A 12651-nucleotide genomic window follows, 5' to 3' on the forward strand; every position below is an offset into this window, starting at 1 on the left:
ATTCCCCAAACTGCCAACACAATCTGATATGTTTCGAATCCCTGAAGCTCACCTCTGATGAATGCTGCAGAAGCAGAATTATTATCATTTCTTAAAATCTATATTCTTTTATTAAGCCCCACATGTCTACAAACCTGTTGTTTCTTTTAAGCTGTAACTAATAAAACCCCACCAGAGCCAGAGACCACAGGCTTCTTAATTAAGAGTTGGGGGGGGCACCCGGGTGATTCATTCAGTTAAGTGTCCGACTCTTGATGTCCACTCAGGTTGTGATCTCATGGTTGTGAGGTTGAGCTCTGCATTGGCTCCACACAGAGTGCAGAGCCTGCTTGGAATTCTCTCTCTCTCTCTCTCTCTCTCTCGGAATAAATAAACTTAAAAAAAAAGTTGGTAGTGGAAAGTAACATGGGGAAGATCAGAGGGTTTTTTTGCCTTTCTTTCTATCTTTCTTTCTTTCTTTTCTTTTCTTTTTTCAGTATAGTGCAGATAAAATCTGATGACGAAGAACATCCATATATTCTTATGAACATTCCATATACTAGGAATACGGGTCCTTGTATAAGAAGTCAAGCTTGAAAACACTCTGTTCTGAATTTTATAACCATAAAACAGTGTTCTTCAAGGTTGCCTATAAAGAACTCCCTTGGAAATATAAGAATTTCAAAAGTTATGCTAAAGCCTTAGTTATGCATTGGTTGTCATGGTAACCATGCCCCCATTGGGCTCTGAGACAACTTAGTGTATCTAAAAGAGTCTTGGACTTCTTTGTTGGGTGGAGCTCAACTCTCTATACCTGACTCTTTTCACTTTGGGCCCAAGGAAAACTAAGATTATCTGGAATATTCTTGTTTTTGTTTGTTTCTTTTTGAAAGAGAGAGATAAAGAGAGAGAGAGCACAGGCGCGAGTGCTGGGGAGGGGGAGAGGTGGGGGAGGGAGAGGGGCTGCCATGTGCCTTGACCCGGTGAGTCTTGAGATTTGATAACAGGCATTGTTATCAAATGCCTCTGACCCTCTCAGAGCTGCTTCTTTCACATCTTCTTCCCAAAGAACTTCCCTTTAGCCTCTTTGGCTTTGTCTCATGTTTGATTCCTCTGAGCCTACAGTGGACAACGTTCTCCCTAACTCTGCGTTAACTGCTAGGCAAGTACAAGGATGCACTTGGTTGGCTCTGAAGTACCTCCCAGCCCCATTGCCTCCCAAGTTGAAGAACAACTGTGGGGTTGTTAACAAGTGAACCCACTCAAAATTTTGGATACGCTATTGGTAATAAGGAAAAGCCTAATGGAATTTCAGGGCATTGGACCCCTGGCAAGGAACGGCTCTGAAAGGATGAGTCAGAAAGGAAGTTCTCATCCACAACTACAGGCTTTCCTCCCCCACCAGTCTCTCTCAATTCTCTCCATATGTCAAAGAGGAGTTCTTAGCCAGGGCAGGTGATCAGTTTCACTGATAATCGCTAGTAATATTCACTAGACTCTAATTACCTAAACTAGGCATTTTGTTTAGTGTTTATAAGCCCCCCTAATAACTCCATGAAGAGAGTGCCATTTTTTATCCCAGCCTTGTAAATGAGGAAAGAGAGGTTTAGAGATGTTGCGTAACTTGGCCAAAGTCGCTTAGTTGTTAGTAAGGAACAGAACTTAACCTGGACACTCTGGCCAGGCCTGTGTCATTCACCACTGGGGTCCCTCAGGCAGTGCTGGGGTTTTTGTAGAGCAGAACTCATTTGGTTCTTTTCCTGTCTTATGACTCAGTGGACATATGGCTCTGCCTGGCTAGTACCGATATTCCCCTTGGGTACAAAAAGGATGTCATCCCCTATACATGTGATGTCTAGATAGCTCCAGGAGGTTGCAGACAGGGAGGTTTTATTGCATCACACAGGAAGCAGCACAGAGCTAATGACTTCTTAGCGTGCAGAACAGTGTTTTTAGGAAAGATTTTGTTGACTGTTGTTTTCATGCCATGAGCCTTGGGCTTTGGTCTTTCTAGAACCCTTCCTATCATAGGATCTCACACCAAGAGAAGAAGGCATTCATCTAGCAAGCATGGGTAGGTCCTGCTGGCCTTTAGGTTGAGTTTGCTTTGGGGGAAAATGAACCACTTCAGGTCCTCACACTGCACGGAGATAGTTGGTAATAATAGACATGGGGAAAGCTAGAGCTATAGATGTGGTTGTTGGAGATTGTTCTTAGAATATGTACTTTGAGGGAAAACGGGCAGTGAGATAGGGGAACCCTGGCAGTTAGTGTAAGACTCCTCACTGTCTGGGACAGACAACCTGGGGGTGGGACACATGGGGAAAAAGAGAGCTGTGGATGTGGTAGGTTACAGATGCTGAGAATGAGTCTATACTGCGCCCTTCAGGAGATGGCATCTGTATCTCTTCCCCTGGGATCTGGGTGGATTTGTGATGGCTTAACTAATGGAATAGGGCCAAAGTGATGTGTGCGGGTCCAGGCTTCAAGAGACTTGCAGCTTCTTCTTCCTGTCACTTGTCACTCTTAGAGCTCTGCTGCCATGTTTTGAGGAGGTCTAAGCAGCCCTGAGTAAAAGCCTATATGTAAAGGAACCAAAGCCCCTGACCTTGCTGCTGACAGCCAGCACCAACTCGCCAGCCATGTGAATGTGCCATCTTGCAAGTGGATGTCTAGCCCGTTAGCTGCCCCAGCTGCAAATCCATGAAGAAAAGAAGCCACTCAATTTTGTGGTGGTTGTTATAGAGCAGTCTATAGCCAGAACAGTGGATAACAGTGGAGGGAATCATTCATTTCCTAGTGCAGAGGGATTGGAATTAACATTAAATCAGTTGTACTTGGACATGTGTTTGTACACGTGTGTGTATATGCATGTGTGCAGATACACAGGTATGTACAGGTGCTCTTAGACTAACAGCTGTGCCAGTGGTGTGGAGTTGATGCCATTGAACGTGGTCAGTCATTCCCACAGAAGCCACGTGTGGACCCAGCTGAAAATGGAAGATAAAGAAGTAACATTAAACAGAATAATAAGGATGACCAATAATCGTTCCCAAGTGTAGTGTCCAGAGGGGGCAGTGAAGGCGTGTACCCTTCCTTATCCATCCCTGACCTACCCGCCCTGAAGTGGGGTCTGCAACATGGTTTATTCCCATCTCAGAGAAAGAACATTCTTGTTGTGTTAGTGAAGTTTTGATACATCATTTTTTAGAAAGGAGAGGGTCAACCTTGTCACACTAGCAGGGGAGATTCACATAAAGTCTCTGACACATGTTGAACTCACTTAAGGACCAAACCACCAAACTCTGTGGTAATGAGGACATAGTAACCTTGCAGCCATCCTTGAAAACCAGCCAGGTTCTGTCATTCCGAAGCTGGATTTTTCTCCCATCCCCTCAAGAGCTTTTATGATTCCTCATTTTCCTTTGGAGACCACAGCATCATTTTCCTTTCTCTTTCTTCTATGTGAGAGACAGCCACAAGGCATGATGGTGCAGCTTAGATAATGTGAGTAAATAAAAAATTTTAAAAATATTGAGCAATATTCTCTCAGCATGTAAGTCCCAGTTTGGGAAAAAAATTAGGTCCTTTTGGAAACTGCCTTAACTCTTTGGGGTCTCCGTGGTACCATTCTGTAAATGATTGCCTCTGTGCATCAAACAGCACCCCAGTGGCCTGAAAGAGTTAACGTGGCCTCCAGAAGTGCCCTTTGTGGTCCCAGGAAGGAGTCTGAGCCTTGGGAGAATCTGGCTGAGCGTACAATTACTGTTCAGCTCACAGTGGCCCAATTTACTTTATTGTGGAGTGCCTGCAGGAATCCCACTGCTTGAGACGATCTAGATGCTTCTGAGTCAACTGCCTGCAAATTGGTCTTTGAGGGGTTTGCCAGTGCAGGGAAGGAGGCACAGGAATCTGTTAGTAGACATCATAGCAGAGTTCTCAGTCCTGGGAAGGAAATAATCTTATAAGAAATTCTCAGCCAAAAGGACTGATTCTTTCTTTCCAGGGATTCAAGTTTCCAGGTGATAGCTGGTTTCTAGGTGGTAGCCATAAATTTCTCAGACATGGACATGCTACTTGCATGTGCGTGAGATAACTCAACTCTTCACTCTGCTGCTTACCTGATTCTCTGGGCTGACTCTCCTGCCTCAGTCTTAGTTTCTATAAAGCGGGAATAATCATAACAGCACCAATCTCAAAGGGTTGTTGTAAGGATTAATGAAAACAAGGCGAGTAAGTGCTAGGCTCAGCACTTGGCACGAAACCAGCATGCGATGCATTCGCCCATCAATCTGCATATTGTGGATTTGATACTCATGTGCTCACTTATCAAATATTTGCTGCAGGTCTACTGTGTGCAGTAGTGTTTAACATTCACCTAGCATGTTTGTAGTTTTAGCAAAGTTCTGATGGACTTCTCTTTTAATTACAAAGGAAAGGGGCAACTGTCCATTTATAGGGCAGAAACAAAAAAATTTCAGGTACAAAAAGTTATCCATATATGGATATTTATATCCACATATAAATATCCATGTACTCATTACCCATAGAAGAGAAATAAAACATTTCAGATAAAGTAAAGCCACCTATGCATGCATTCTAGAGCTCATTCCCCTTCTGCCCTTTCCTAGTGGAAACCCACATCCTGTTGAGTTATTCCCTGTGGGGGAATTTATATATATATATAAATATATATATGTGTGTGTGTATATATACATATATACACACCTATATATATTATATATACATATATACATTATATATAATACATATACATACCTATTGAGTATATTACATGGATACGGTATGTGTTACACATATCCAAGTATATATCCAATATATATCCAAATTACACAATGATATGAATACATTTTAATAATCCTAAGTGATATTAGTGTGAAATTTATATGTAGACTCACAGGTTTTTCTAGATTCAGATTGTAATGTACTTTTGCAACTTGCTTTTTCCACTCAACATTGTATTTCTGGATCTATCCGTATTGATACATGTAGCTCTGTTTCTTTTTCGGTTCTATGTAATACCCTTACATACATAGGCCACACATTATTCATTCATTGCCCTATTGATGAACATTCATTTTTTCCGGTGTTACACAATCACAAATAGAGTGCATAACATTTTGTGTTCATGTCTCCGTGTATACATGTGCCAACATTTCTATAAGGAATATACTTAGGAAGGAAATGCTGGGTCATAGGATGTGTCCCCCTCTAACTTTATTGGATTGTGTTAAGTACTCTTCAAAGGGACTTTTAGCAAATTGTGCTCCATCAGTAGAGCATGGGGGTTTCCTGGTCACTTAACTTTCCCCACAACTGTCATTGTCAGGCTTTACATTTTCACCAACCTGAAAAGTAGGACTATCTCACTGTAGTTTTAATTTGCATTTTCCTCGTTCTTAGTAATTCACTATTGATTGTATCTTTTATAAGTTCCTTGTTTCATCTGCCTGTTTAACAAATTAGGGTTTTTAAAATTAATTTGTAGGGATACTATTTTTTTTTGTCAGTTATATGCATTGCAAATATTTTTTCTCAATCTGTGTCTTGCTTCCTTTGTATGTAGCATCTTTTAGTATAGAAAAAATTTCTAAAAGGTTTTTACTTTTTGATAAAAATAGAATCTACAGCAAGGAGACACATTTGCTTCTGGGATTTTGATGCTTTCTTCACCTTTTCTAGAAGGAGGATCTCAGCTGAAAAAAAACTCAGTCACAGCTTTGGGCAGGGATATAATTTAATGTGGCTGGCCAGTGGGAGCAGTAGTGGATGGCAGTCCAACAAAAGTGTATTTTGTTGAGGCCACTAATTGCCAGGAACGCACCCAGCAGCCTCCCTTCCTGAAAAGGTGGGAAACCGGGAAGGGCGAAGTTGCCAGGAACTCAAGTCCTGTGCCAAGAATAGTCACTCCGCTCTGACTGTTGGTCTGGAGAGAGCTCTCCTCATCCTGGGACTGGTAAACCGCCTGTGACAACACAATAGAACAAAGGAGAAGATTCTAAGGAAAAGCAGATGGGGAGAGAATTCTGGGCATCCCAGGCGGAATTTTAAAATTAATGACTTCTATTAAATAGTATCCTAACCAATAAAAGAAAAAGTCCAAGGCAAAAGATGACCAGATAGGATGGTGATAGAGAAGGAGCAGAGAAGAAAGAATTGTAAAGAATTAAAAAACAAACAGAAAAAGATTAAAAATGGCAACAACCAGTTGGACTTGAAAGAACTTCCTAAGCCTGGGACTAAAGCCAGAAAACAAAGCAGTAGATTGAGAAATTTCATTTCACGTGAACTTCAACTTTCTGTAGAGCAAAACCAAATAATACCAAATTAAAAGACAAAATCATAAATTTGAAAAACTCATGAGACTATTATGGACCAAGGATTAACATTTTTTCTATGTAAAGAGTTGTTTTTTAAATAAATAACTAATAGAATAATAGGCTAAGAGTAAAAGCAGGCAATTCAAGAAGCATTAAAAGTCTTCATTTACTTTAGTAGTCACAGGACTTCCACTGAGATGAGATATTTTTTTCTTCTGTAAATTTTCTCACTTAAAATGAAAAAGTATGACAGTGCCCAATGGGTGAAGAGAAACTAGTCCTCTCCCATGGGGCCTCTGGAGAGGATAATCAGGTAAAGTTTTTCTGGGGAATGAGTTGGTAATGTTCACCAAAACACTGAAAAAAAAAAATAAATAGAAAGCACACGCTTGCAACTTGTAATCCCACTCTTTAGAATTTGTTAAAGGAAGTAATTGCATGACTAAACGTAAGATATCTACACCAGGTCTGAGAAACATGAAACATGCAAGAGGAGAACCAGTGAGATGTAGTATTTGATGGGCTAAGGCACATGAAGGAGAGGGGGCCCAGGAAATTAACCTTAGAATTTCCCATGAGGGCAACTGGGTGCTTGGTAGAACTGTTCACTGAGACAGGATGCAGCGGATTTGGGAGGAAGGCAATGGATTCAATTATGTGTATTTGACATTTCAAGAGCACAAATTCAGGGGCGGACACCCAGGGTCCAGTTGGATATGGGTCTGGAGCTCAATGGAAGTTGAAGAATTCATAGCAACTAGGTAGGGATAGAATGGAAGCTGTTAGGGTAGGTGATTCAGTGACTTTTGGGCTACACCTGGGACAGCGAGTTGACTCATTGGTTTGGGCTGGCAGGGAGAGAGGCAAGGTGATTCTCATGCCTTGCTTTGTAGCTTTGACATCTCTGATGGAATCTTTTTGATTGCACTTCAGGCCTGGGAAAACTCTGTGGGGATCATCTCCTTTCCTAGTCTCCAAAGCCTAGCAGAAGATATTTCTAACCAGCTTGCCCAAGAAATACAGAAGGCACTTGTGGGAAAGCCTGCAGGTAAGAGAACACTTTATGGAGACAAAACACCCCTGCATATTCCTTCCGGGACTTCTGCAAAGCCACTCTCTGCTTTTCTTTTTTTCAACGTTTTATTTTATTTTTTTTGGGACAGAGAGAGACAGAGCATGAACGGGGGAGGGGCAGAGAGAGAGGGAGACACAGAATCGGAAACAGGCTCCAGGCTCTGAGCCATCAGCCCAGAGCCTGACGCGGGGCTCGAACTCACGGACCGCGAGATCGTGACCTGGCTGAAGTCGGACGCTTAACCGACTGCGCCACCCAGGCGCCCCCACTCTCTGCTTTTCTAGTGGAGTAGGAGTGGTGCCTTCCAGAGAACCCCACAGGCTCATTTCTGCCACTGAGGATGTTGGGAATGAAGGGAAAGGCCAGCAGAGGAGGGAAGGGGGACCAGCAGAGCCCTGCTGCTCTTGGAAGGGACACACACACACACACACACACACACACACACACAGGACCAGGGTCTCTGGGACAGGGTGCTAGCAAAAAGGTGACACCCAAGTGTTCAATGAATAGCTCGATCCAGAAAAGACACAGAAGTCAAAGACAAACATGTTTTCTGTGTTGGGGTCTCCTGACATGCATGCTTCTGCTCCTAGGGCTGGCCCCTGGAGGCTGGGCAGAGTTTCACGGTGACCCCAGGGGCTGAGGGGCAGGGGGGAGTTCTAGGGAGAAGGAGAATCTTGAGCACAGTGTAGAATGTAGGTGTCTCTGCAATGTAAGGGGCTCGAGGACACAGCAAGTGGGGCGAAGATTCTGGATTGTGAGAAGTCCAATAGCTGAGGAGCTTGCAATTATTTGGTAATGGAGAGCCACTGAAGGTTGTTGAACAGGAATAGTGACATGATAAAGACTATCCTCCAGGCAGATTAATCTGGCGGAGTGTGAGCTATCTGGTATAGGTGCAGAAGGCACTGTGGAGAGGAAAGGAGACAGAAGTCCCCTAAGGATGCTAAGGCACCTCTCACGGGGAAGGAGGCCAAGTGGAGAGAGAGCTGGGTGGGCAGGTCACCGCACTGCCCGCTGGTGACACGCTCTCCCCTTCATGTGCTGTTGCCAGAGCAAGCGAGGGAGGCAGCGGGGCAGTTGCTGCGGTGGAAAGGGGACGTGGATCAGGATGGCTACCTGCTCCTGAAGTCGGTGTATGTGCTCACGGGGACAAACTCGGTAAGTTCCAGGTCCCACGGGCCCCAGCTTGGGAGCTCCTCGTCCATGTCCCGCGGAAGTCCCAGCAAAGGGCAGGGACGCATCTGGAGTGTCTTTCCCCCCATGATACTGATTTGTCATTTCTCCTGCCATAATTCCCTTCTGATACAGGACATGGGAACGTTAGCATCTGAAATCCACATTCGAATCCTGTTTTTTCCATTGACGGGCTGTGTGTAACTTTGGGCAAATTGTGTCACCTCTTGTGACTCTGTTGTGTGGCTAATTTTAGGACCGGTGGTAATGCCTTCGTTTTCTGACTTAGGGTCAGGGCAGGGATTAACAATGGCTGATGTGTATGGACCATTTTCCGTGTCGGGGCAAGGCTAGTGTGTCCCATGCAGGTCAATAAATCCTCCCCCAAGCCCTCTGAGTCAGATTGCGAAGCCACATTAGTTAGCACCCTCTGTGACTAATGTCTGACTCCAGAGGCCGTGTTCTGAGCCACTGCTCTTTACTGCCGTCTGCTAAGCTCAGACGGAGGGAGTCCACCTTAAGCACCTGTCCCGTGCCTGCCTGGAGATGGTACCCACATGAGGCTGGCTTCTCTTTCTTCCCTTCCCACCGGTGCCCCATCCTGGTTGTGTACGTGTCCTCCACCGTGAAGCTGGGGGCCTGGTGCTTCCCTGCGAGTGGATTGCTGATGGCTGGCGTCCTCTTAGGCAGAAGCAGTCCCCGGCAGCTGTGGCTATCAGCAGAAATGGCCAGAGGTCCCGGGCAGGGCAGACCCAGAGACTCATTTGTCTGGTGAGAGTGCCCACCACGTGCCAGTACTCAGCATCAGGAACAAGAGGGAGCCACATAGGGGCACGGCCACCCCGAGGCTAACAGTGAACACAGATATCAGCTGGGCATCTGAAACAGTGCACGGAGGTGTGAGAGGAGCTCAGTGTGCAGTTGTTAACGGCAGGGAGGATCACGTGACCTTTCCTCTGCATGCACTGCCTGGACCTCCCTCAGCACGGCAGCCTGAAGCCCAGAGAAGGAGCTTTTCTGCCCTCCGGGGAAGGACTATTTACAGTCCGGTAGTAAAAATTAACCTAAAGGGCTTGTTTTCCACTGTGAGCAGCCAGCCCTAAAAGCAATGAGACAAATAGGCAATTGGCTTTCAGCGGAGCCAGTGCGGCATGGAGGACAGGGGAGCCACCCTGAGCAGGGTCACAGCAGAGCCAGGTATCAATTACAGGGGCCGACGTTACCCTGCACTGGAAGCTTTTAGGGGGAACGGTAGGACCAACCGCCTGCGTTATATTCCTGGTTCCGGCCCAGACTGTGCATTCTTCCTCTCTCTTTTTCTCAGTTTGCCACCATATCTGTCACATTAGTCACTTGGGCGGGAAATTGGGTGGACAGTATGCTTCAGATTAATGCCGCACCTGCTCCCACGCACACAATTCCATACGTGCGCGGAGGTTGTAGCTAATCCGGAGGCAACTACCCAAATCAGTAGTGTGATCACTTAGGAAAGCCCTTGTTTTCTGCTCTGCACCTGTCCCTCCCTCCCTTCCTCCTCTCCTTCCTTCGAGTTGTTTGTCTTACAAAAGATGCCGTGTTTATCGAGCACCTAGTGTATGCTTCGCGGAAACATAATCTTCACAGCCACTCTGGGTGGGTCCTGTGATTGTCCCCATTCTTACGTGAGAGTGCATTGCCCACAGAGAGGACATGATTTACCCGTCTTCCTGGCTAAAAGACAGTGCCGCTCTGGGTTGGAAGAGTGCTCCCCTGGGTCTGTGGCCATGGGTCACGTCTGCTCTTCTCTTGCAGGAGACGCTGGGCAGAGTTGCTGCATCAGGGCTTCCAGCCCTGCTCCTGAAGTGCCTTTACCTCTTCTTTGTCTTTCCTCTGGAAAAGGAGGAGGTTTTAGAGAATGATGTTCAAGTTCAGAGGATGTTTGTGCAGGTGAGTCAGAGGAAGGCTCCACACCCCTGGGCCAAGACCCCGCTCTGCTTCTTGGAGGTGTCTCCGTCCTTCTCAGCCCTAGTCCTGAAGCCGCTCTGTCCTCCTGGAGAGCCAGCTCATCTTCGACCCCCACGCTGTCTGCAAATGCCAGGATCTTGTGCATTTGGAAAATGTCTGTTCTCCCCTTTCCATCTCGTTTCATCCCTGTGTCGCTATTTCTGTCATTCTCCCCCAGAAGAGTGTGCTGCTCCTCTTCCTCGTCCACTCGGCCCCAGCAGCTTCCTCCAGGCTGTGTTCCTGGGTCCTGCCTGCCCCTCCCCAGCATCTGGAACCTCCTGTCTCTGGCCCCTGCCTCCTCGGAGGGCAAGCACGCCAACCGCACTTGCATAACCGCAGCCAACATTTTCTAAGTCCTTCCCTGTATCCACCTGTGCCATAGCCTCACATCTGTCCCCTCCCTGATCCCTCTCTTCCATCCCAGGATGTGTGTAGTATTACAATTCTGATTCCATGCGAACTAGCGCCTGGTGAGTAAACATGGCTCTGGGGTCACAGAGGTAGTCGGTGGGTGGGGGGCGGGGCTGGGATTGGGACCCTGGGAATCCGGCTGCCAAGACCATTTTGTGAGGCCACCTCCTTCCCCCTGCCAGAAGTGATCTCAGGCCACTAAGCATCAAATGCAATTTCCTGGTGTCCTTCCCCATCTTTTCTATCCTCTCTGACTACCAGCAGTAGCTTTTAACATAACTTCTTACTCCTTTCCTGCCCCTTACTGACCAGCTCTGATTTCTCAGCTCCCAGTATGCTGTATTCTCCAGAAAACTCCTCCTGCCTCTCTGGAGGAAGACACCTTGGGAGGAGGGTAAGGAGGGCCATAAGTCCTACTCATCTTTGTGTGGCCAGTGCCTCAGGCAGTGGCTCACAGAGCAGGTGATTTTGTGAATTTCCAAATGCATTTGTGCATTGTAAATGCGCGTTCACATGAATATCCATTTTAGACTCATTCTCAAGCGAGAGTCCTCATTACCAGAGGTTATGTCACAAGCTTACTTATGGTGGGTTATCCCTTAAGCTGCATTTGCTGGAAACTCAGGCATCGTTTATCTGTATATAAACCATATTCTAAGTGGTGGCCAGGTTGCGGTACTGGGCGCTTTGACAAGTCTTTACCACGTGGCTTTTAGTGTCCCGCAAAGAACTGGTGCAGCCCTGCCTTCATGGTTCTGCCCCTGAATGGGTAGAATGCGAGCCGCGGGGCATGTCTGTATTCCTTAGGGTTTTCCTTATTTCATTCTGCAAAATATGTGAGCTCCTCCCACATACTCCTCTGTGCCAGACTGCTGGTTCCAGCAGCAAGCATCGTACCAGAGGTGACAGAAAATTGGGGAAGCCAAACAAGGGAGATAATCACGTAATTAGAGAGCTGTGTCCGTTTTTTTAAGTGCTCTGAAGGCAAAGTGACAAGTGTGCTGGGAAATGAGGACAAAGGGACCTGATTTATAGGAGAGCATAAAAGAAGACCGTTCTGAGGAAATGGCATTGAAACAGGAACTGAAAGTTGGAGTGCGATGTGAAGGGGCGGGGGGAGAGGGGATAGGCGCAGAAATGGCCATCCAAGCCAAGGGTTACATGGCCATGGCTACTGTTGGGAAGGTCAGCAGGTGGGGTCTGGAGCCTGGCTCTATGACTGTTCAGCTTGGACTCTGTCCCTATGCTTAGAAGGGGCTAATGGATTCAGATGGAAGCAGCTTTCCATATATGTCAAACTTGAAGGAGATCCGGTTAGACCACCAAGAGCCAAAGGGAGGGCTGCACACAATCATGTCAGAGAGGAGGCAGGGCTAGTCTGTGCAGAACTCTGTGAGCCATGATTTACCCCAAGTGGCAGGAAGGTACTGGAAGTCCCTCTGGCAGCCATAGAAAGGCTGGATGGGTGGGGGCACAGGGTCCAGATAGGAAGTTAGAGGATCAGTCTCATAATCTTATGAGAAGTAGAGTTTGACTGCCAACCAGGGATCTGGGAACACATCTCTTTTTAAATAACACTGGGTTCTGTTAATCCTATCCTTTAACCTTTGATGGCATCTTTTCCCTGCGTGTCTATGTAGAAGGACACCTCTCTAAGTCAAACGCTTCTCTGTTTTTCTGATTACT

At 46.2% G+C, this 12651-nt stretch overlaps 1 protein-coding gene across 2 annotated transcripts in view; it reads left to right on the forward strand.

The window, feature by feature from the left end:
• WDFY4 (WDFY family member 4) overlaps positions 1 to 12651 on the forward strand; it is a 295982-nt gene that overhangs the window by 24301 nt on the left and 259030 nt on the right. For both annotated transcript variants that reach the window (XM_043596828.1, XM_043596827.1), the window contains exons 3-5: positions 7254 to 7368; positions 8450 to 8556; positions 10363 to 10497. In XM_043596828.1, the coding sequence (XP_043452763.1) occupies positions 7254 to 7368; positions 8450 to 8556; positions 10363 to 10497 (357 nt within the window). The remainder of the gene's footprint in view (positions 1 to 7253; positions 7369 to 8449; positions 8557 to 10362; positions 10498 to 12651) is intronic.

Source organism: Prionailurus bengalensis, chromosome D2, assembly GCF_016509475.1.
Source record: "Prionailurus bengalensis isolate Pbe53 chromosome D2, Fcat_Pben_1.1_paternal_pri, whole genome shotgun sequence".
Taxonomy (NCBI): domain Eukaryota; kingdom Metazoa; phylum Chordata; class Mammalia; order Carnivora; family Felidae; genus Prionailurus; species Prionailurus bengalensis.